The 22,732-nt window shown below is 34.1% G+C and overlaps 1 protein-coding gene across 2 annotated transcripts in view; it reads right to left on the reverse strand.

The window, feature by feature from the left end:
• Positions 1 to 663: 663 nt before the first annotated feature.
• MED4 (mediator complex subunit 4) overlaps positions 664 to 22,732 on the reverse strand; it is a 33,899-nt gene continuing 11,830 nt past the window's right edge. For both annotated transcript variants that reach the window (XM_003764582.4, XM_031961925.1), the window contains exons 3-7: positions 15,790 to 15,960; positions 12,924 to 12,981; positions 11,544 to 11,630; positions 9,058 to 9,189; positions 664 to 3,158 (exon numbers count right to left, since the gene is read on the reverse strand). In XM_003764582.4, the coding sequence (XP_003764630.1) occupies positions 2,986 to 3,158; positions 9,058 to 9,189; positions 11,544 to 11,630; positions 12,924 to 12,981; positions 15,790 to 15,960 (621 nt within the window). In that variant the 3' untranslated portion in view covers positions 664 to 2,985. The remainder of the gene's footprint in view (positions 3,159 to 9,057; positions 9,190 to 11,543; positions 11,631 to 12,923; positions 12,982 to 15,789; positions 15,961 to 22,732) is intronic.

Here is a 22,732-nt window from a genome sequence, read left to right on the forward strand (position 1 = left end):
ACAGTTCCACCATCAATGAATTAGTGTTCCAATTTTTCCACATTCCCTTCAATATTTTCTGCTTTCCCCTTGATCATGTGTTTTTTAAATTATGTTACATGAAACCTTGGGGTTTTGTAAAGAAGTCCAGAGTTCCACCAGGACAAACAAAATATGATCAACAAATAGGCCCAGCCAATCCATCTACTTTATTGTGTCAATTACTCAAAAAATGTGCATTTAGTCATTGTGTGCAATTTGGTTGAAATAAATTCTGGTATTAAACTATTAGTTTATTGGAATAGAACCAATCCTTGAGTCTTAAAAGTACATGAAAAATTGTTGATGCCTGGAAAAGTATTAAACTTGAAGTCAGAAGAAATTACTTCAGTGGCCCTAGCCTTGTCATATCATCATCTCTGGGTCTAAGGTTCTTGAACCTTGTAAACATCGTAAACAAGAAATGGTTTGGATAGAGTACTAGGCCTGGAATAAGGAAGATTCATCTTGCTGAGTTCAAATCTGGCCTCAGACACTTACTGTGTGACCCTGGGCAAGTCACTTAGCCCTGCTGCCAAAGTTTCTTCATCTGTAAAATGAACAGGAGAAGGAAATGGCAAACTGCCCCAGTATCTTTCCCAAGAAAACCCCATATGGAGTCATGAAGAGTCAGACACAACTAAATCAATACACCAAGTGATGCTTAGACTCATTTAATTAATATTTTTGACTGATGTGTGCCAAACAATGAGTTGTTTTATTTTTTTACATATAAGTGCTTCCCCTAGAGTCTTATACATCAAAGAGTTCCAACAAAGTTTATATGGCACAATTCCAGATTGTCCCTCCCCCCCACCTAAGTACCAAAGGGGAAAAAAAATCACAAGCAATTCACTTAGTAGTTTTTAGACAATCCCAAAATTCAAATCATAGTAGTAAATAAACCTAACTACTGAAGCCAGTGGGCTAGGAGATCACTATTACTCACGTACAAAAACTGAAAATTATACAAATGAGTTTACAACATTCACTGGGATATCATTCTTAAAGGTACTGGGCACATTCACATCTGTCTAATTGCTAAATATCCACAAAATGATCAAGTCTCCTGGTGAGTCAATTAGGGTTACCTCACAGTGTGCAGCACTGCCAGTATCCTGGAAGCTGCCTGAGGAATCACACTTCCACTACAAGCTCATCCAATCCAACCCTATGACTCCAGCAACTATTTGTTTTGAAAGTTTCACAAATAGGTAAACTGAGGCAGTTTTCCAAGCAAGCTATCAATAGGGCCTGATAATAAAGAAGTCCATGGCCTGCCTCCATCTTTGCCAGATGTGAAGGCCAACAGGCCTTCTGACTGACCTGGCAGTCCATCATTGTGATGTCCCCAGCAAAGGCCAGACTGGCACACCTTGTAAAGAGTTAACTGAGTTCTCAATTCCTCCCTATCACTTCATTGGAGGGCAGGACTAATCTTGGGTTGACAGGATCAATCTGCTGATAGGGAAAGTGGGCTAGCCTTCAGGTGAGGCTCTTTGTGCCCCTCTCAGACACTTAAGGAGTGCTAGTTGTTTCCAGACCCCAGTTGGCTCCAGAAATCTTGGCCAGAAAAACAAAAACCATCTCTATCAGGTTCATTCCCTGGTTTGTTCTCACTCATGTAGACCACACTACCTCTAACTTCGATTAGAAAGCAAGGACAAGCGACTTGACCTCTGGAGAGCTCAAGCTGGTTTCTCCAGAGTAAACTGAAGAAAGGATACCTTGTCCAGCCCAGGCTGGGTAACAAGCCTTGGGGGCTGGGAGTGAGCACATTACTCATTCACTGACTGCTTTCAGAAGTGGGGAGTGACAAAATGAGAAAAAGGATGGATTAGAGTAATATTAAATAAGCATAATATTCGTTTTTCTCATAGGACAAGACAAGCTAATTTATTGGTTCAGGTTTGGGATTGGGACAAAATGAGGCATTCTAGATTCTCCAAAGGAAGTTTAGTTAGCCACAGCATGGTTAGGAAATTCAATAAGGATATGGCATTAACTCAGTTGAGTGCGGACTCCCCATTCTGGATTGGTCATGGTGGCCCACAAGTCAGAAACCTGAGAAAAATGCTTCTGGCTCCCCATATGCTAACTTTTGTATTTATACTACACTAGGTATCTTGTCTATGTGTTGACATTTCAAGTGGGGCTTCAATACTTAAGGAAAATCAGCCTTATTTGCATGAATCAGAGCTCTAGGAGACATTGCTCCTACATTTGATCTCCAGTTTCTATAGTTTTGCAGAAGTTATTTATTCCTCCTCCTAACCTGTCCTTGTCTAGAGTGCACCAATACTCCCTTCTTGGTACAAAATTATGATCAATAATCAGAATAAGATATATTCCACAGAAATAATTTCACATCTTCCATTAAAAGTACTGTTTATACTTTTAAATGTACACTGGTGAGTTTATTTACAAAAACAATTTACGGTGATTACACATGAAACTCACTTCATTACTGTACCCTTGAGATAGTAATGAAATACAACTTTCAAGCAAAAGACAGTAAGTAAACTTTGCTTTCAAATGAGAAGTTTGGTTATATCTTTAAAACACATAACACATTCACAGATCTATGGGATAGTAGAGCTGTTAGCAAAACACTGTCATTCATTTTTCTATAACCTCCCATCCAGTTACATTTAGTCCAATATAACTGGAATAGGCCTGGAAAAGACAGCTCTTTAAATTATATCCTCGAGAAAAGTTATATCCTCGAGAAAATGGAAACATTTACTATAATAATAAAAGTCACACCAACCACTTTAATAATTTATTAAATTCAGTTCTGGTGGGCTGGATCTGAAGTCATGATTTTGATTATGAAAACAAAGTCCACGGAGGTACTGAACAGGCTGAACATTTACACAATAGACAACTGTTACAGGTTTTTGGTTCTGCATGCTTGTTTCAGTATTTCTATGATCAGATGTAATACATTTTCCTCTGGCATGGCTCTTAATCAGAGTCACTGCTACTACTTGAGGAGTCTGTTGACATAACTTCCACATCATCTTCATTCTCCTTATTATGCCCAGGTGGCTCCAACATAAAGTCATTGCTGTGATTTGGTGGTAACATGTTAACTGACATATCACTTGACTGCCATGGGTATTGTGGAGCTAGAACATCTGGGGGGAAAAAAAGGATCATTTTAATTCAATTTGTCTATTTTCTTTGTATTTGTAATTAAAAAACAAAAAACCCAAACAGAAAAACCTGAAAATAATAAAAAAAAATCTAAAGTTTATAAGACAACAAAGTTCTATTTTATCAGTCAAGGAGTACGTTGCTCAAAAAGCTAGGTGGTACAATGAATAGAGTGCTAAGACCTGAAGTCAGAAAGACTCATCTTCATAAGTTCAAGTCCAGACTCAGATACCTACTTGCTGTGTAACCTTCTCTCTCAGTTTTCTGCTATGTGATTTATTTATTTTTTAAATAGCTTTTTATTTTTTCCAAATACAAGCAAAGATAATTTTCAACACTTACCTTTGCAAAACTTTGTGTTCCAAATTTTTTCTCCCTTCATCCCCCACCCTTCCCCTAGACAGCAAGCAATCCAATATAAGTTAAACATGTGCAATTCTTCTAAATATATTTCCATATTAAAATCAGAATATTCATATTCAATCAGAAAATTCATATTCAAAAGGGAAGATAGGAAAATAAATGTCTACTACTTGAAAAATAAATTGAATTAAAAGAATTTTTAAAAGAGTATTTGATGTAGAGTAAAGTATAAGTAAGATGTAAGAAGACTGGAAAGATAGGGGGAGGCTGGCTTATTATGAAGGGTTTTGTGTGCCAAGCAAAACATTTTGTATTTGATCCAGAAGCCAAGAGGGAACCACTGGAGTTATGTTGTGCAAAAGATGGAAGGTATGAGGAGTGGGGAAGTTACATGAATAGGCATAGAATTTAGGATCAAATTTTATAAGGGAAAAAAACCTTATCAAAAATCAGATCAAAAGAGAAAAAACCATGAGGAAAAAAAACAAGCAAATAAACAACAAAAAAAGGTAAAATACTATGTTTTGATTCACAGTCAGTCTCCATAGTTCTCTCTTTGGATATAGATAGCTCTTTCCATCACAAGTCTATTGGAACTGCTTTGAATCACCTCATTGCTGAAAAGAGCGACATCACAGTAGATCATACAATTCCGACTGTTAACTTACTCAATGAGGCACAAAAGGAAGAGATGCAAGAAATCAAATGCAGTTGAGTTGGAGAGCTATAGGCTCTCCAAACAGATTAAAAACAGGAAGTGTTGAGATGACTTGAAAATAACTGAGGTTTAATAGACTGAGGTGAAATAATGGTGTCAGGAAGATTAGAGCCCTGAAAGAACAAAGAAATATCCTCCAAAACAAAAATAAATCCAAACTATTAAAGACAAAACAATTTTTAAGACTGTTCACATTCCATTCATAGTATGTGACTGATAAATGTAGAATCACCCATCATCCAAAAAGGAAAATGAGTCTTTTAAACTGAAAAGAGAAGTAAAAAAAAACAAAAACAAAAAAAAAAACCTGCTCTTAATGAAGGACAAATCTTAAAAGCCATATTGTGGTGTTCTTTTCTTCTTTAAAATAAAATATAATGATGGTTCTCTCTGGGAGCAGGTTTCTTGGGGAGGTTTTCTGGAGGCAGCCTTAGTTTCAGTTACAAGTAAAATGCAGTCAGCTGATAAAATGCAAACATTTATTTTCTCCTTCCAAGTCTTGTCTCTTTCCTTGGGCCCGGTTAGCTCAGAGGCCTATCTCTCTGCTTGGTTCCAAGACCTCTTGCAGATTGTCCCTTGCTTCTACCTCTGCTCTCTCTCCTTGGTTCCAAGAGCTCTTGCAGCTTTGTCCTTTGCCTCTGCTTTCTTCAACCTCCAGATGGAATAAATTTCTCTTGCCTCTGAGAGAGGGCTTCTGGCTCTCAATCTCCCAGAGTGCTGAATCTGGTTGTGCCTCCGAGAGAGTGCTTCTCCTCAACTGAACTGACACTCCTTTTTCCAATCTAATTAAGCTGAAGTCTTCTCTCAGTGTTTTCAGCTCAACTCCCCGAGAGAGCCTCTGTCTGTTTCTTAAATAAGATCTCTTCTGAGAGGGAGGGATTATGGGTTTCTCCCAGAGTGCTCTCTGACCCTGAGAGTTTCAAGGGAGGTGTGAATTCGGATATCTCATACTAAACTCTGAAATCTCCCAAATTCCCTTATATCTTATATCTAAAATGTTCCCTTATATCTAAAATGTTTGGGACAATACTGGGACATGAACTCCAGTGAGTACAGGTGTGAACACAAGCATTGTTTCTCAGTTCCACTTAGTACCTTGTTTCAAGTTGAGTTAACACTAGGATTCCAACACCATATAAAGTACAACCGAAGTTGCTGAAGACATGCAGAAGACACTAATCTTTAATTCCCTTTTGATAGACTTACTAGATGGGTATATCTTCCAATCATATCTTCTGCACTTAAGTTTACATATTATATGAGAAATTTAGTTTAGAGAAGTAAAGTCTAAGGTAAGAGATTACAGCTAACTTCAAATACTACTCAAGACTGTCCAAAAGAAATCTTAAACTAACCACATCCAAAACAGAACTTTTTCTCTTTCCGCCTAACCCCTCCCACCTTCCTACTTTTCAGTTAGGACAGAGAATAGCACCATCTTCCTAGTACCTCAGGTTCACAACCCAGGAGTCATTTGGGATTCTCACTAACTTTTACCCATCACATTCAAGCCACTGTCAAGGCCTGCAGAATTCACTTTAGCAAAATCTCATGAATCTGCCCTCTCTGATTTAACAGTGTGCAAGCCCTCATCACTTCACACCTGGATTACTACAATAGCTTGTAAGTGAAACTGCTGTTTTTCTCCAATCCCTCCCCAATCCAAACCACCCTTCATTCAGCCACTAATATTTTCCTAAATTGTAGGTCCAATCATGTCACTTCCCCCATCATCCCTTCCATCTCTTGCCCAACATAACTCCAATGGTTCCCTCTTAGCTCCTGGATCAAATACAAAATGTTTTGCTTGGCACTCAAAGCCCTTCATAACCTCGCCTTCCCCTACCTTTCCAATCTTCTTACATCTTACTTACACTTTACTTCTCCATCAAATACTCTTTTAAAAATTCTTTTAATTCAACTTATTTTTCAATTAGTAGACATTTATTTTTCTATCTATCTCAATCTTTACTCTTTGACTAAAAACAAAAACAAAAACAAAACATCAAATACTCTGAGTCAATGATTCTGCCTCTTTGCTATTCCTAGAACAAAATATTCTGTATCTTGAATTCTGGGTATTTTCTCCTGCTGTCCCCTCTCATGCTCTCAAATCTTCCTGATTTCCTGGAATGCCAACTAAAATCTCACCTTTAACGGGAAGGCTTTTCTATTCCATCTTAATTCCAATGCCTTGCTCCTGTTAATTATTTCCCATTTAACTTGTATCTAGTTTGTACAAATAGTTTGCACGTTGTTCACATTAGACTGTGAACTCCTTGAGGACAGGGACTGTATTTTTTCCTCTTTTTGTATCCTCACAGTGCTTAGGCTCAGTGCTTGGCACACAGTCAGCACTGTGTTAACAATAAAATGTTACACAATAAAAATGTTTATTGATTGACATGATCCTGGGCAAGTTATCTACATTCTCTAAGCTTCAGTTCCCTTATATCTAAAATGAAGAGATTGGACCCAGTTAGCCTCTGAAGTACCTAAAACCAATGAGTACAACTGACAGAAAGAATTGGGTAACTAGGCTTGTCTAATAATTAATCAAGCTACCTCAAAAAATAGATTTTTCCATCACCAGAAATGTTTAAGTAGAAGATAAAATTCAATGCCATAAGAAAGATTTGCATAATTGAAATTTGGATTAGATGGCTTCAGAGGTCTGTTAAGATTCTATGATTTTTGATGATTGCTATTCTCTCCCCAGCATATACAATAATTTCATGCTACTAATGAATCACTAATAATAACTGAAATAAGATATACTTCAAAAGTACTATGAGACATCTGAAAGGAATAAAATCTTTGCAGAGGCTATGATGGTACAGATAAAGAATACTACAGGATTAACTAAAAACCTACTTGAAAAAATTAACAATTTTAGCAAAGTTTCAAGATGTAAATCCACATAAATCATCAACATTTCTATATATTACCCACAAAGTTCTGCAGCAAGAGATAAATAAAAAAGAGACATTCCATTTAAAATAATTGTAAACAATATAAAATACTTTATAGTATATACACCAAGAAAAACCCAGGAATTAGAAGAACATTTCACATAAATAAGTCAGATCTAAACAATTAGAAAAATATTAATTGTTCACACATAGACTAAGCCAATATGAAATGATGACAATTCTATGTAAATTAATCTATTTATTCAGTGCCATACCAATCAAATTATCAAAAATTAAGTTATAGAGCTAGGAAACATAAGATTCATGTGGAAGAACAAAAAACTCAAGGATATCAATGAAATTAATGAAAAAAATGCAAAAGAATGTGGTCTAGCCATGCCAGATCTTAAACTGTATCATAAAGCTATAATTATCAAAACACTCTGGTACTGGCTAAGAAATAAAGTGGTTGATCAGTAGAATAGATTAGATACAAATATTACAGTACACGGACCATAGCAATCTAGTATATATTAAACACAAAGATCCAAGCCTTTAGAACAAAAACTGTAGAGAAAACTAGAAGTGTGGTAGAAATTAGGCATAAACCAACATCTTACACCATATACCAAAATAAGGACAAAATGGGTCCATGATTTATACATAAAGGGTGATATCACAAACAAATTAAGAAAGCATGGAATAGTTTTTCTATCAGATTTATGGATAAGGGAAGAATTTAGGACCAAAGAAGCTACAAAAAGCACTATAGAGTGTAAAAGAGATTGATTATATACAATTAAAAAGATTTTACACAAACAAAATCTATGCAACCAAAATTATAAAGAAAGTAGAATGGGGAGTGAGGGGGTGAGGAAATTTTCCAACAAGTATCTCTGATAAAATTCTTATTTCTTAAATGTATACAGAGCTGAATCAAGTTTACAAAAATACAAATCATTCCTCAACTGATAATTGGTAAAAGGATAAGAATAGGAAATTTTCAGCCAAAGAAATCAAAACTATCTATGGTCATATGAAAAAATTCTCTGTTATCAGTATTGACCAGAGACACGCAAATTAAAACAACCCTGAAGAACTACCTCATACTTATCAGAGTGGCTAATGTGACAAAAAAGGAAAATGTTGGATATTGGAGGGGATGTGAGAAAACTGGGACAATAATGTACTGTTGATGGGAGTTGTGAACTGATCTCCAACCATTTTGGAGAGCAATTTGGAATTATCAGGGCTATCAACCTGTGCGTGCCCTTTAATCCAAAATACCACTGCTGGTCTATATCCCAAAGACATTTTTAAAAAAATGAGAAAGGACCTATTTGTAAAAAAAATATTTAAAGCATCTCTTTTAGTGGTGGCTAAGAATTGGAAATCAAAATGATTCCCATTAATTGGGCAATAGCTAAAGATACTGTGGAACAAGATTTTAACAGAATATTATTGTGTTATAAGAAATGACAAGCATGATGATTTCAGCAAAACCTGTAAAGATTAGTAAATGAACAGAACCAGGATAACATTGTACACAATAAATGCAATATTTGATGAAAAATTGTGAATGATTTAGCTATTCTTAGCAAAACAACGATCCAAGACTACCCCAAAGAAGCAATAAGGAAGCATCAACAGAGAAAAAACTAATATTGATTGAAAATAAACTTGAAGCAATGCTATTCTTCACTTCCTTTTGTTTTTTTCTTTTATTCATCTTCTTGTACAAAATGATTAATATGGAAATGTTATATATAATTGCACATGCATAATTACTGTCTTGGGGTGAGATGGGAGAGGAGGGAGAGAAGGATAGAATTTGAAACTCAAAACTTTTAAAAAATTAGGAGAAAAAATATCAGCAATGAATATTACCTGGCAATCTGCCTGCTGCAAGTGCATCCCCTGGTAAATGGCCATTCACACCGTTAGTGGATGGATTATTCATCTGACCCAACAATCCACTTCTCATTTCTAAATCAGTTGGGTAGGGTCTCCGCGGGTCCCCTTAAAATGAAAGATAGTTTTTAATCTTAATAATATTAGCATTCATGCTACCTTGAATTCTGTGATATGAAATTCATCTTGTTCAATGGCATACAAATATCATTATTTTGAGATTATTTAATAAATTAAATCTAACTCTAAGCAGTCATTTTCATGCTTCCTATATCTATTTTTTCTCTAAAGAAGTCTGGCATGTAGCATTAGATAGTCACTCCCCCCTCCCCCCCAAAAAATAAAGCCCATTATTTTAGGAGATAACTCCTAAGGGAAATTTATAAACAATGGAGGGAAACAGGTCCCTCCACAAAAAATAAAGCCCATTATTTTAGGAGATACTCCTAAGAGGAATTTATAAACAATGGAGGGAAATAATTTTTGAACTTATATTGCCTAATATGAGGCTGGAAAATGATATAATTTTATTCAATTAAAAACAGAATGCAGAAATTTTGAAAGTGCCATATAAATCCTCCTGGTTTAGTCTTGCTTTTCAAAGGATATTACCATGTAAATACGTCATTACTATCCTTTTAATTTAATCCCAAGAGCCAGCAATGATTCTGTTCTTAATCATTGCCCTCCCAGGTCAGGAATAATGGGAAATATGCTCATAATGAATTATATTCAACCAAATTGTAGTCTTAGCACTGTCACCAATTCTAAATCACTCAAGTAATCCCCAACAGGTTCTTTTAAAATAGAGAATGCTTCCATAATGACATATTAAAGGAACATGAATATATCTACAGGCCCACAATTAAACAAATAGAGGAAAAAAGGCCAGTTAAACCATTTTGAAAAGAACCTGGATGTAGAACATGAGCTTAATTTTTATTTTAGAGTCTGGCAAACATAATCAAAATTGATTTAAAAATTTATTTTCAGCAACTTGCTTGAAATAGTATTTACTTATTAAAAGACATCACACACACACACCCAGAGAGAGGTTTAAACTACCTAGACTCTTCGAGAATAAATAACTTCGAATTGCTTGTGTTTTTCAGAGGCCTAAAGCTTTAAATTCCAGAACTTTTGTATTTTACAATATTATCCAAGGCCAAAGAGATACTAAGCCCAGGAGTGGCACTGACACTTTCTCTCTTGAAAGATAATAGCTTGCTTTTTGATAACTTCCCTACTTTTCCTTAAGATAGAGCAAAGTATATATAGCTTATATGATCACTTAAGAGGCATAACATTATTTCTCTACAAAATTTGATTTACTGAATCAAAATCTAAGGCAATTTTCTCCTAAATTGCTTTCTTGCCCTGCAGAAAACTGTTATCTCATTACAACTGCCATTATTCTTTGTCTGGAAAGAGCCACTAAACACTGATGACTGCTGCATTGCTAACCTAGTAGATCATAATCATAATCTTCCAAAAGTGTATTCAGGCTTCTATTTCTCTCCCTTGCATTACAGATATAGTTGAGAGGGCAAGGAAAGATAAAATTTGCTCCAAATCTCAGAATTTACTTCATACAAGGTGATAATACTTCTATATCCATAATACTAGGGCAAATTTTAGCAAACTATCTTTAATGCAAAACTTTAAACAGTATTAAAAAGCAACACTACTTTCCCCCCACTCTCCCACAAAATTTAAATATTGGAGAACATGTAGCAGTAAAAAAAGAAACTTTAAAGTTATGTGATCTAAAGTTTTATAAAATGTTTTTATGATGGATCAACTTTCTCATAAAATCTCCTTTGTAGTAACACTTCATTATTTAAATCACCCAATTTCACTGGTTGAATCAAAAAGATGACATTTGTGCCTAGGAAAATGATATTCAGAAAAATAGATCCCAACCTTGCTTCTTTATCTAGGAACAATTACTAATGAATGAATAGCTATCCTTGGCAGATTATGATCAACAATCCCTTAAGCTTTTGGCCATTAATTCTCACGTTTGCTGCTCACACTCTGGAGCCCTACTGCTAGATGTCTGCCTCGCTCTTTATTGGCATTTTTCTGTACTGGATTCCTTAGTGAGTGATATAAAGAAGTTCTCTTTCCTAGAAAAGGGGGTGGTTTTCCTATTACTTCCAGTTGTTTTTTATTTTATTTTATTTTTTTTTACTTCCACTTCTGAAACTACTCTAAGAGTGTTGAATTCTAGAAAGAAGGTTCACAGATAACTCGGTTTTCACTATAGTAAAATCAGTTTCCCATATGGGCCAAATGAATTTGCAAACCATACCTTTCTATGTGATTGTTATATAAGAGGCTTAGCATGAGAAACTGTTGTTGAAAATAAATTATTTCCTGAGATAGATTTTACAATGTTTTATACATACGTCTTGCTGTTCAAACACATGAATATCTGATATAGGATTTTTTTTTTTTACCTGGGACCCATGTTAGTGGGGCACACACAGCATTACTTGCACTGATCCTATGTGCATACTTAATTATTTCTTCAGAAGAGATGGCACCTGAAAGAGAAAAACTTTTAACCTAATTGCATATAAGAAGGAAATATTCAATCTTACCATTTTATCAAAAGCAAGTAATCCATAATGCTTGATTTTCTCGATACTTTAATATTCCCAACATCTGCCAAGTGTTTTGTATTAATTTGATCCAAAATGAGCAAATGTTCTTACAAGTGCCCAATAAAACACAATATAAAATATTAGCACAATGAAACTTTTGTGCAGGTCTGGGATGGTTTTCCTTGTATTCCCCAAGGTCTAATGCAGGACTTTACATATAGTTGATACTGACACAACAATTAGAAGCATTATGAGAAGCAGAAACAATTTAAGAAAAAGGTACATAGATCTAATGCCAATTCTAAATTATGAACCACTGTTACAAAACCAAGATATACTCATGTGGGTCCAATGCTTTTTTTTTTTTTTTTTTTTTTTTTTTTGCTGAGGCAATTAGGCTTAAGTGACTTGCCCAGGGTCACACAGGGTCACACAGCTAGGAAGTGTTAAGTGTCTGATGCCAAATTTGAAGTCAGGTCCTCCTGACTTTAGGGCCAGTGCTCTATCCATTGAGCTACCTAGCTGCCCCTCTCCAATGCCTTTTTCATATTATTCTCCTGCCTGGAAAACCCTCTTAACTTCCTCCTGCTGTTTATTCAAGGTCTCATCCAGTCATTTTTCTCTTAAAGCCTTCAAGACCAAATTAATCTTCCCCTCTCCATATAGTTTTCTTATCATTTGTATCATTCATTTTTGCAGTTAGTCACATACTATCACTTGACTGCTTCTTGAGTGTTAATCTCTGTAACTCAACTGTAATGTCCTTGTAAAAGATGTTGAAACAATGTCTTATGCAACCTCTGTATCTTTCACAGGGACAAGTGTAGGACCAACTACATATAAAGACACTCAAAAGATTATATTAAACTGATAGTAGAGTGAGCTGAACTCAATATTGTCAAGAGAGATCAAAGTATTAACTGAAAAGAAATCAAGTCAATAAAGGATTTAGAATATTTACATCATTTTATAAATCCAGAAAAACATTCTCAGAATCTACCATACATTTTAACAATATCAAACTATAACCATTATCCTAGTATTTCCTTGTCAATCAATCAACAATTATATCTATTAAGTACTTACCATGTGCCGGGCACAGTGCTAGGTTCTAAGGATACAAATATAAAGATTGAAACAATTCCTGCTCCTGATGATCTGACATTCTAATGAGGGAGACAAGTATATATAAAAATATATACACAGCTAGGTTAGTTTTCTCATTCAACAAACCTTTTCTTGCTTTATCTATGGATTTGAGCTTTTCTTTTGCTTGATAAACAGCTGTTGCCTAATTTAAATAAAGAAAAAAGAAAAATATCTTATTTACAGACATTATTAATTTTACTTCCTGGCTCAACACAAAATAAAAAAGTCTATTATCTTTAATCACATGACATAACTATAGAGAACATTTAGAAACATTCATAACTTTCTATAAAATATCAGCTAGCAAACTAAGTATCAGAATCAACCTGTAAGAAACTAAAAATATAAATAAATAATCAGTGTTCTGTTTACACTTCTATTATGAAAAATAATAAGTTTTCAATTTAGGCAATCTGTTTCTAGATTTTAATTCTTCCTGTAAATAACTAATGCCTGAGAAAAAATGGACTCACTTTGAAATTCAAGAACTAACACTAACTCTATGGCATGCAAAAGGTTAAAACAAATAGATAGCATCAGTATGTCTACCCAAATATATGCTTCAAAATTACATTCATGTAGTCCATATGAGAAAAGTATTTCTCCAAAACATACTATATATATAAAGCTAATGAAATCAGCTTTTTAAAATTTTAAAAGTTAGAAGTCACCTTTTGAGATTATACATATATCATGTTAATAGAACTCCTCTATGATATTGTGATGAGTCAATGTTAAATGTCCAGAAAACTTAACAAGCAAAAGAAATTATGGAGTTGATGTAAATAGTGGGAAAGGGATGAAGTCTGTAGACTGAAATATCAATGAGGGAAAAAGAGTCAGAGAGGGCAGAAAGGAATCTAGGATTAAGTTAGCTAACAGATGCAGGAGGAATGATGAAAATTTAGAAAGTTAAGATAAACACATTTCAATTCAGGAAGATTTTGAATTTGGGGAGAAAGAAAAGAATACAAGACATCAAGAAATCACTTGAAGGGAAGTTTTGCTTTAAAATAAGGAGCTGTGTCAACCAAGAAGGATCTTCCTTCTTCAAGGGCTAAGAAAGCTAGGACAAAGTGTTTTAGCCTGGACACAAAGAAAGCAATAAAAGGTAATAGAGCTGGTCTTCGGGCCAAAGAGACTTAAAGCAGGGGCTAACATGCTTACCCTACTCTTCCTTTTGGAGAACCAGAAAATCAGAAAGAAAAGACTGAAGTTAAAGTTTGAAGGCTCAAGTCACAGATCAGGGACTCTCCCATACTTCCTCTAGCAAAGCTTTCTTTCCTTCTTTAGCTTAGCCAGGTGGCAAGCTCATTAGTTCCTTATCTGTTGCTTTCAGATCTCATTTACCTAAAACAAAAACCCCATTAGCTTGAAAAATTGCTAATCAGTATATTTAAGGCTTACAAATAGAAGATAAGATGAAAATGTTCTATATTCCAAAAAGAGAAAGGAACTGGAGGTTATTTGGAGGCTAAAGTCTATTGGGCAAAAAGAGAAGACAGCTAGCTCGATTAAATTTATAAGATTGCCCTGTATCATCAAGACTGAGATGTTCCTAGAAGGAAACCATACTATGGCCCTTATACCTCTGGCTTTCAGAATTGTCTCTCAATGAACAAAACTTTTCTCTCTCTAGAATAAAAAGTGTTCCTTTCCTTATTTGTTCTCTTTAAGAACAGAATTGGGTACTTCCACAAACCAATAGGATTTTTTCTGTAAGTAAATGAGATCTTAATTGTGTAACAAAATGGCAAGCTTGCCCATAGCTCTAGTAGAGAAAGTAGGAGATTCTGCTCTATCTCTTGGGCCAATTCTCATCAGCCTAGAATTGTGGGTCCCTGGCATGGAGGCTCTTGCTTTTGTCATAGGGCAGGATCAATCCAGCTCTTTGACTAATCTGTCATAGTTTATGTCTGTGTGCCATCCAGTTTCATGTTCTACTCACCAATCCCTTCTTCCTGCTTTTCCAGCTCTCCAAAAGAAAAGGAAAGGGGAACCTGGGAGTCGTCTTCTTCAAGTCTCTTTGCCCCAAAGGTAGGTTTTACAGTAGCTAAAGAGATTGAGACTAGAGAAAATAACCTAAAGCAGAGACATCTTCTATAATGGAAAAGACTGGACCTTGTACCTGTAGTGTATTACCTTATGTATCTTAAATCACGAAGAAATTACGTGTTTGTATATTAAAGGGATTTTTCTTATAAATGAAGCCTAAATTTAAATGTCAATTAAAATTTTAACCACTTTTTAATAGAAATTTCTAAAACATATTACATTTCTTTGCCTTCTTTGAGAATGTTAAATTTAACTTTTTCTTGATGAATCCGGATCATGATTATTAACATTAATTATTGCACTGTGCTGTAATTTAACAATATCATCAAATATTATTGAGGTATTTTAATCCAACATTATGTAGCCCCAAGATAATATGCTTTTCTAAACTTAAATCGTTTTAGTTTGCTTTTGCAACCCTTAATGGCTATTATCTGTCACTAGTTACTCACTTTAGCATTTCTAATAGCAGAAATGTCTCATTTCCCTTCTACTTTAGTACTTCCAAGCTGATGTGGGATAAGAAACCATGTATTTTTTAAGGAATATAAAGCAAAGCAGCTTTAATGATAGCTATTTCTGCTCCTTAGAGGTTTTTTTTATAGAGTTCATGGTGTCTCCCCCCAAGGCAAATAATCTGGAAGTCTGACCTTTGGGGTATTATTGGAGGAAGTAAGTTTATCTTGGAAATTTTTCCTAATTAAAATTCTATCCTTTGTTTTATCCCTTGTCCAGTCTAGTATTTTTTCTCAGCTAAAAGTCTGTTCTTTCAAGATTTAGAAAGCTAATTATTTCAGTCTATTCTATTCTATTCATTAACTGGAATTGTTAGGCGAAGCTTCATGGGTCATACAATTTTACATACTACTATGAAGATTCTTCATCTAGCACTTACCAATATCTGCTCTGCTTCCTTCAGCTGTTTCTGTAATTGTTGAATGTCACTATCTCTCTTCTCTACTTCTTTTTCTAGTAGTTGCATTTCATGATGGACTTTTCCTTGTTCAAGTGCCAATTTCATTAGTTCTTGAAATTCCCCATCTCTATGAATTAACAACTCTATAATCTGTCAGAAAATATTTAATTTAATCAAGTATCATATTATCAAGAGGCATATCCCAAACAAATATCTTAATGTTACTGATTTTGCCATATTTTAATTTCTGCACTTTAAAGTAGATACTAAAGTTATAATATTGGTATAGCCAATAGGCTACACCAAATAACTCTAAAATGAAATTTCTATTTAAGAAAACCAAAACTTAAATATCTTTAAAGATAACAATATAATATTAATACATATTTATGTATGTGTATATATGTATGTATGTATATATATAGTGAAGCTCTTTAATTTAAATTCAAATAATCTTTTATTTATTTTAATTCTAACTATTCTTCCTTAGCCACTTCCTTGATGTTGCCATACTTCATTAGTTTTGAAAGATAGCACTTTTAAAACCAGAGGCATGAGATTCAAGAGATTATATCTTATAACTACATTAAAATCCAGTAAATAGATGTGTTCTGAGATAGCTTCCTTCCTTTTACTGTTTAGGGCAACTACCATTTGGGGAAAAAATTTGAATTCTGCATTTTAAGTTCATTCTTGAAGCATTATTATTTAAAGATTAGTGAAGAGATTTTTTAAAAAACAAATACATATTGTATTAACCAAAAAATAACACATTTTTAAATCTCAATATAGTAACCCACATTTATTTTAACAAACTAAGTGATTTGCCATTTCTAAGTCTCTCTCAAAATTAATAGTCCACAAGATAGTTACAGCCATTTGATGAAAAGAAGAGGTGACCCTTACAAAAGCTACAAAAGCATACTGAAATCTCAAAGAAATCTAAGGAAAAGAAAAAGGACCTATTTGTTCAAAATTATTTATAGCAGGTATTTTTGTAGCAGCAAAGAACTGGAAACAGAAAGGATGCCGCCCATCAATTGGGGAATGACTAAACAAGTTGTGGTATATCTATAAGAAATAAAGAAGATGATTTCAGAAAAACCTGGGAAGACTTAGGTGAACTGGTACAAAGTGAATTAAGCAATGCTGGGAGAGAACACTGTCACAATAACAGCAATATTGTAACAATGCTAAACTATGAAAGACAGCTACTTTGGGCAATATAATGATCTGCAACAACTCCAAAGAATTCATGATGAAAAATGCTGTCCACCTCCAAAGAAACATGATGAACAGTGCAGAGTAAAGCACTTATTTTCATTTTCTTTATTTTTCTTGTTCAATATGACTAATATGGAAATGTTTTGCATGACTTCCATACATATAGTGAAGGTCATATTGCTTGCCATCTCAATGAATGCGGGGGGGGGGGGGGGGAGTAAGGGAAGAAGAGAATTTGGAACTTAAAATAAAAAAATGAATGTTAAAAAGATGCACTGAAGTTCTTAATTCCTAAGATCTCATCTAAACCATAGTTTTTTTTACCTCTCTTGTAAGTATATGATTATAGGTTGTTCTTAGGTTTTATGCGAATTAAAATGAGAGGTAGCAAGGTGGAATGGGAATTATAAGCTAAATATGTTCTACTGTGATCTTTTATTTTTTCTCTACTTTTCTCATTTTCCAAAGCAACTTGGGGTTTAAAGGCATGATATTTTTAACCATGCAATGATAAACTTCTTCCTGGTAAAGTCTACACTCCAAAATATTTCAAAAGTACATCTTTGCAATTTACTTTCCAAGCAGGAGAGATCTGGGCTTCAATTACTGGAAGCATTATATTAATCAAAACAATGAAACACTGTGCTCACTATGTGAAAAATAATTGTGCTAATTATATCATGAATATTATCTCGTTTGATCTTCATAACAACTTAAAGAGATTTTGCTATTCCTTATTATCTCCATTTAACAGTTGCAGATAATTAGGTTTAAGTGTTATTTGTCTAAGGTCAACAGCTAGTAAGTTGCTGAGACAGGATTTGAACTTGGGATTTCTTGATCCCTAGTCCAGTACTCTATTTAACTGTCCAGCCATTAGTTTCTATTTAAAATGGACAGCACTTCATGCCTGTTCCCTAACTTTTACAATGTTAATTTTACTGGATTTGGTACACTTTTAAAGAAAATTAAGTCAGACTAAATTAAGCTTGTGTGTCGGTAAAGAATACTGATTTACCAAGATTTGTTTATCCTGTTGTCATACATTTCAAAAGATTTGACTTCTTAGTGGGAGGATAATACAAGGTATTGGATTGTCGGTTTGTAAGTTAACCTTTTCTCATCACTGACAAAGCCTTAATTACCCTGAGAACAGTCAATATCTTTCAATTTCTATTTTTTCTCTTAGGTTCTAGAATTATTCGGATAATTTTCCTTTGTAATTTCTTGAAAGATGATGGGCAGGCTCTTTTTTTGATTATAATTCTCAAGTAGACTAATAATTTTAAAATTCTCTCTCCTAGATCTATTTTCCAAAGAAATATTTTAAATCTCCCCCCCCCATTTTTTGTTTTTTTGTATCTTGATTTCTCATAAAGTTATTAGCTTCTATTTGCTCAAATGTAATTTTTTAAGGAACTGTTTTTTTTTCCCCCCAGTGAGCTTTTGTACTTCCTTTCCTATTTGGTCAATTTTGCTTTTTAAGGCATTCTTCTCATTGCTTTTTCTATATCCTTTTGCACCACTCTCAATTATCTTCCTATTTTTTCCTCCCTCTCTTAATGGATTTTCAAAGTCCTTTTTGAGTTCTTCCGTAGCCTGAGACCAATTCTTATTTTTCTTGGAGGTTTTGACTCTGTTATCTTTTTTCTGTTATCTTTTTCTTTTTCAGTTTTTCTGATTTTGATGATCTTGTACCCATAGTAACTTTCCATGGTTAGCAACTTTATCTGTCGTCTGCTCATTTCCCTAGACTAATTTTAAGTCTTTGTTAAAGTAGGGCTCTGTTTTAAGTGTTTTGTATAGCTGTTCAGAGATCCTTCTAGGGTCCTGACCACAAGCCCCCTTTTCTGACCTGCAGCTGTTAGGAGTGTCCCTGCCCCACTGGAGTTGTAAGATCTAGTGTACTAAAGCAACAGTCCTTCCTTAGTGCTAATAGAGACCTGGAGCACAGATAATATCCATCTCTTCTTGATGCCAGGGCGATAACTTTGTTCCTCATTTAGAGGTTCAATTGGCTCCAGCATATGCTCCAGCATATAGTGTCTTGAAATCAGTATTTTGAAAACTGTCTACTAGATAAACGTGCTGTTTTTTTTTTTTTTTTGTCATAGGTGCTGTCATTTTTAAACTGTTAATAAAGAATCTGTCAAACAATTAAAAAAAAACCTTTTCCTTTAAAAACATAATATTCTCAGTTTTTGTTTTAACCAGTCTTACTGAATATCTCTGGAGAAAGTTTAGCAAATGATGAGGAAGTTGAAATTTTAGTCTGTAATCTAACCAACTGAACAACTTGTTTCATGTTTCCATGTTCAAGTTTGTAACAAAATTAGTTCCAAATAAAATAAAAATTGAGAATAATAATAATAAAAAAAACACTGGATTGTTCTAATACTTAAACTCTTAACTAGCCTTCTGTACAACTGCAGTCATTTTTTTTTTTTTACATCTTAGCTTACTCATTTGTAATAGAAAGTGGTTTAAATAATCCTCTTTTTCATTCTTCTAGGTACATTGAAATGTTTGCATTTGTTGGTAATTAAGTTCATAATAAGAAAGAAAATAATAACCAAAAAAGAAAATAAGAGAATAAAAGCACATGTTATCTAAGATCTTTCTAGCTTTAAGTGAGGGGAAAGGGGTGTGTAATCAATAAGCTTTCCAAAAGTCTTATCTTCTATAATTTTATAATGTATTTCCTTTAAAAAGTACATATAAGTAAAGGGTATATAAAAATATGCAACTATCCAGGGGTGTAAAGGGTACTGTTTCCTAGTAGATGGCATATTGGATTTGGGAATCACAACTGGGCTCCAAAGACAAGATATTTAACTTCTCTGTGCCTTAACTCCTTAAAAGATTGTGGTTTGTGTTCTGCCAAGGTGAGAAAATTGCCAAGGATCACAAAATTAGCAAGTGTATATGGATATGAACTCAGACCTTCTTGACTATAGGCCTAGTGCTCTCTATCTACTCAGAGCTGGTCGCAGAACAATGAATTTTTTTTGGTTACATTTCAAACTCTAGAAAGTTATGAAGGGGTTATATTCTAGATGAAGTATATATTGAAAAAAAATCAAAAGTCCTTGTATTTTAGTATTCTTAAAATATTACACATCATCTGTTCTCAAAAAATGATGCAACTAGAAGTTATGGTTCCATGATGATTTTTTAATCCAAAATTATTTTTTTAAATTGTTCTAAGATTATATGATGATCAATTCCGATGGACGTGGCTCTTTTCAACAATGAGATGATCCAGGCCAGTTCCAATGATCTTGTGATAAAGAGAGCCATCTACACCCAGAGAGAGGACTGTAGGAACTGAGTGTGGCTCACAACATAGCATTTTCATTTTCTGTTGTTGTTCACTTGCATTTTGTTTTTTCTCATTTTTTTTTATTTTTCTTGTGCAGCAAGATAATTGTGTAAATATATATTTTACCATGTTTAACATATATTGCCATCTAGGGGAGGAGGTGGAAGGAAGAAGGGGAAAAAACTTGAACACAAGGGTTAATGTTTAAAAATTATTCATGCACATGTTTTGAAAATTTAAAAAGCTTTAACAAACCAAATAAATAAATAATAGAAAATGAAAACTAATGGTTTGAGAAGTGTGTGTGTATGACAGGGTAGGCATTTTTCTTCCCATAATGATATATTTTATCTTGAGCATATCTTAAAATGCTACTATTGTTATAAATTTTAGGAGGTTCTTTCAAAATAATTTTTTGTATAAAATTTTAACATTTTAATGTAAACATTCAATTATAATTTATGTCTAATGCTATCTAGTTATATCAGTAGCCAGGAATCAAGAAACACAACTTTCCAGGTCAGCTACCTACTGAGATTAAAGTCATGAGAAAAAATAAGAATTATATGTATTTTAAAATACTTTATCATCAGAGGAGAAAAGAAGTACCATGTAAGATTGAAGTGATTATTGTTATGAAAATTCTTCAAAAATCTTCCTATAACAATGTTAATACTTTAAATAAAGTTTATAGCAAAGATGGAGAATCCTTCACAAGCAGTTTAATTTCATCCTGCCTATGAGCAAAGATGGAGAATCTTTCACAAGCAATTTAATTTCATCCTGCCTATGGCAAGCTTTTCAGATTTCATCATCTTGCCATAAAGTAGAGCAAATGCAACTGTTCAGCTAACTAAAAGTTTCAACACTCTCTAATAAGTATCCTCATCTCACTGACGACAGGGAAAAAAAGAGGTGAGCTGACAAGAAATAGTGAGCCCTATATTCTCTGCTCTCCTCCTCATTTTCTGGGATAATTTTTTTTTTTTTTACTCATTTTTAACATAACAAATACAAAATGAGAAAAGAAAAACATTTCCTAGTATACAAAAGAATATAAAAGAGGATTCAATATAAACAAATTTTTAGTTCAAGAAATCTATATAAGTAAATACTACATATTGTTTTCAAAGTTATCCAGCTTTTCTTTGCCTCTTCGTGGGTTTTGGGTTTTCTTTTGTTCTCAGCTCTTTTTTTTCTTTCCCCTTCATTTTATTTTATTTTATTTTTTTTGCTGAGGCAATTGGGATTAAGTGACTTGATCACACAGCCAGGACATATTAAGTGTCTGAGGCCACATTTGAACTCAGATCCTCCTGACTTCAGGGCTGGTGCTCTATCCAACTCCCTCATTCTTAAACTTAATTTTTACTTCATAATTATAAACTTAACTCTAGACTCTAACTTGTGGGAAAAAAAGGGAAATAAAATTATAATCAGAGTAGTACAAAGGTTGCATGATAGGACAAAAGTTACAGAATGAACAACTTGGTGACTAAAAATACTTTTCTAAGTTGTCCACCAGGAGCAATGGTGGATGAATTCTGTAATTTTTACTATGTTCATTCCCTCTTTCAACTGGTCACAACCCACATGACTGCCAAACATGCAATTTTAGTAGCACATATAAAAAAAAAGTATTTTCCTCATCTTTACCTGTTGAATTTCTGTTGTAGTTATTCAGTCTTTTCAGTGCTGTCCAAATCTTCATTTGCCATTTCCTTCTTCAGCTCATTTTACAGATGAGGAAACTGAGGCTAACATTTTTATCTGTTGTCTGCTCATTTCCCTAGCCTAATTTTAAATCTTTGTTAATGTAGGGCTCTGTTTCAAGTGTTTTGTATAGCCCAAGGTCACTCAGCTAGGACGTGTCTGAGGCCAGATTTGAACTCAGGAAGATGAGTCTTCCTCACTCCAGACCTGGCACTCTGTCTACTGTGCCACGTAGCTGTCCACTGAATTTCTACCCATCATTTAAAGACAAACTCAAATATTTATTACTTCAGGAAGGCTTCCTCAAGACCCTGCAAAGAATCAAGGGACTTTTGGCTTGTCTAATGATAGAAATCTCTCTGTATCTCATCTGTATTTTTCGGCATTGTAGTTATTTTATATCAAACTCCTAGTAGACTACATACTCTATGAAAGAAGAGATTATCTCATCTACATCTCCCCTAATACAACATTCTGAAAAGAAGGCCTTTGGTAAAAGTGAGAGAATCTATGATCTTTGGTACATGGAACTCTTTTATGAGCAAAGTCATACTGATGTAGATCAACAATCTAGAGCAGGGGTTCTCAAACTACGGCCGCGGGCCAGATGCAGCAGTTGAGGACGTTTATCCCCCTCACCCAGGGCTATGAAGTTTCTTTATT

Source organism: Sarcophilus harrisii, chromosome 3 (assembly GCF_902635505.1).
Source record: "Sarcophilus harrisii chromosome 3, mSarHar1.11, whole genome shotgun sequence".
NCBI classification, from domain to species: domain Eukaryota; kingdom Metazoa; phylum Chordata; class Mammalia; order Dasyuromorphia; family Dasyuridae; genus Sarcophilus; species Sarcophilus harrisii.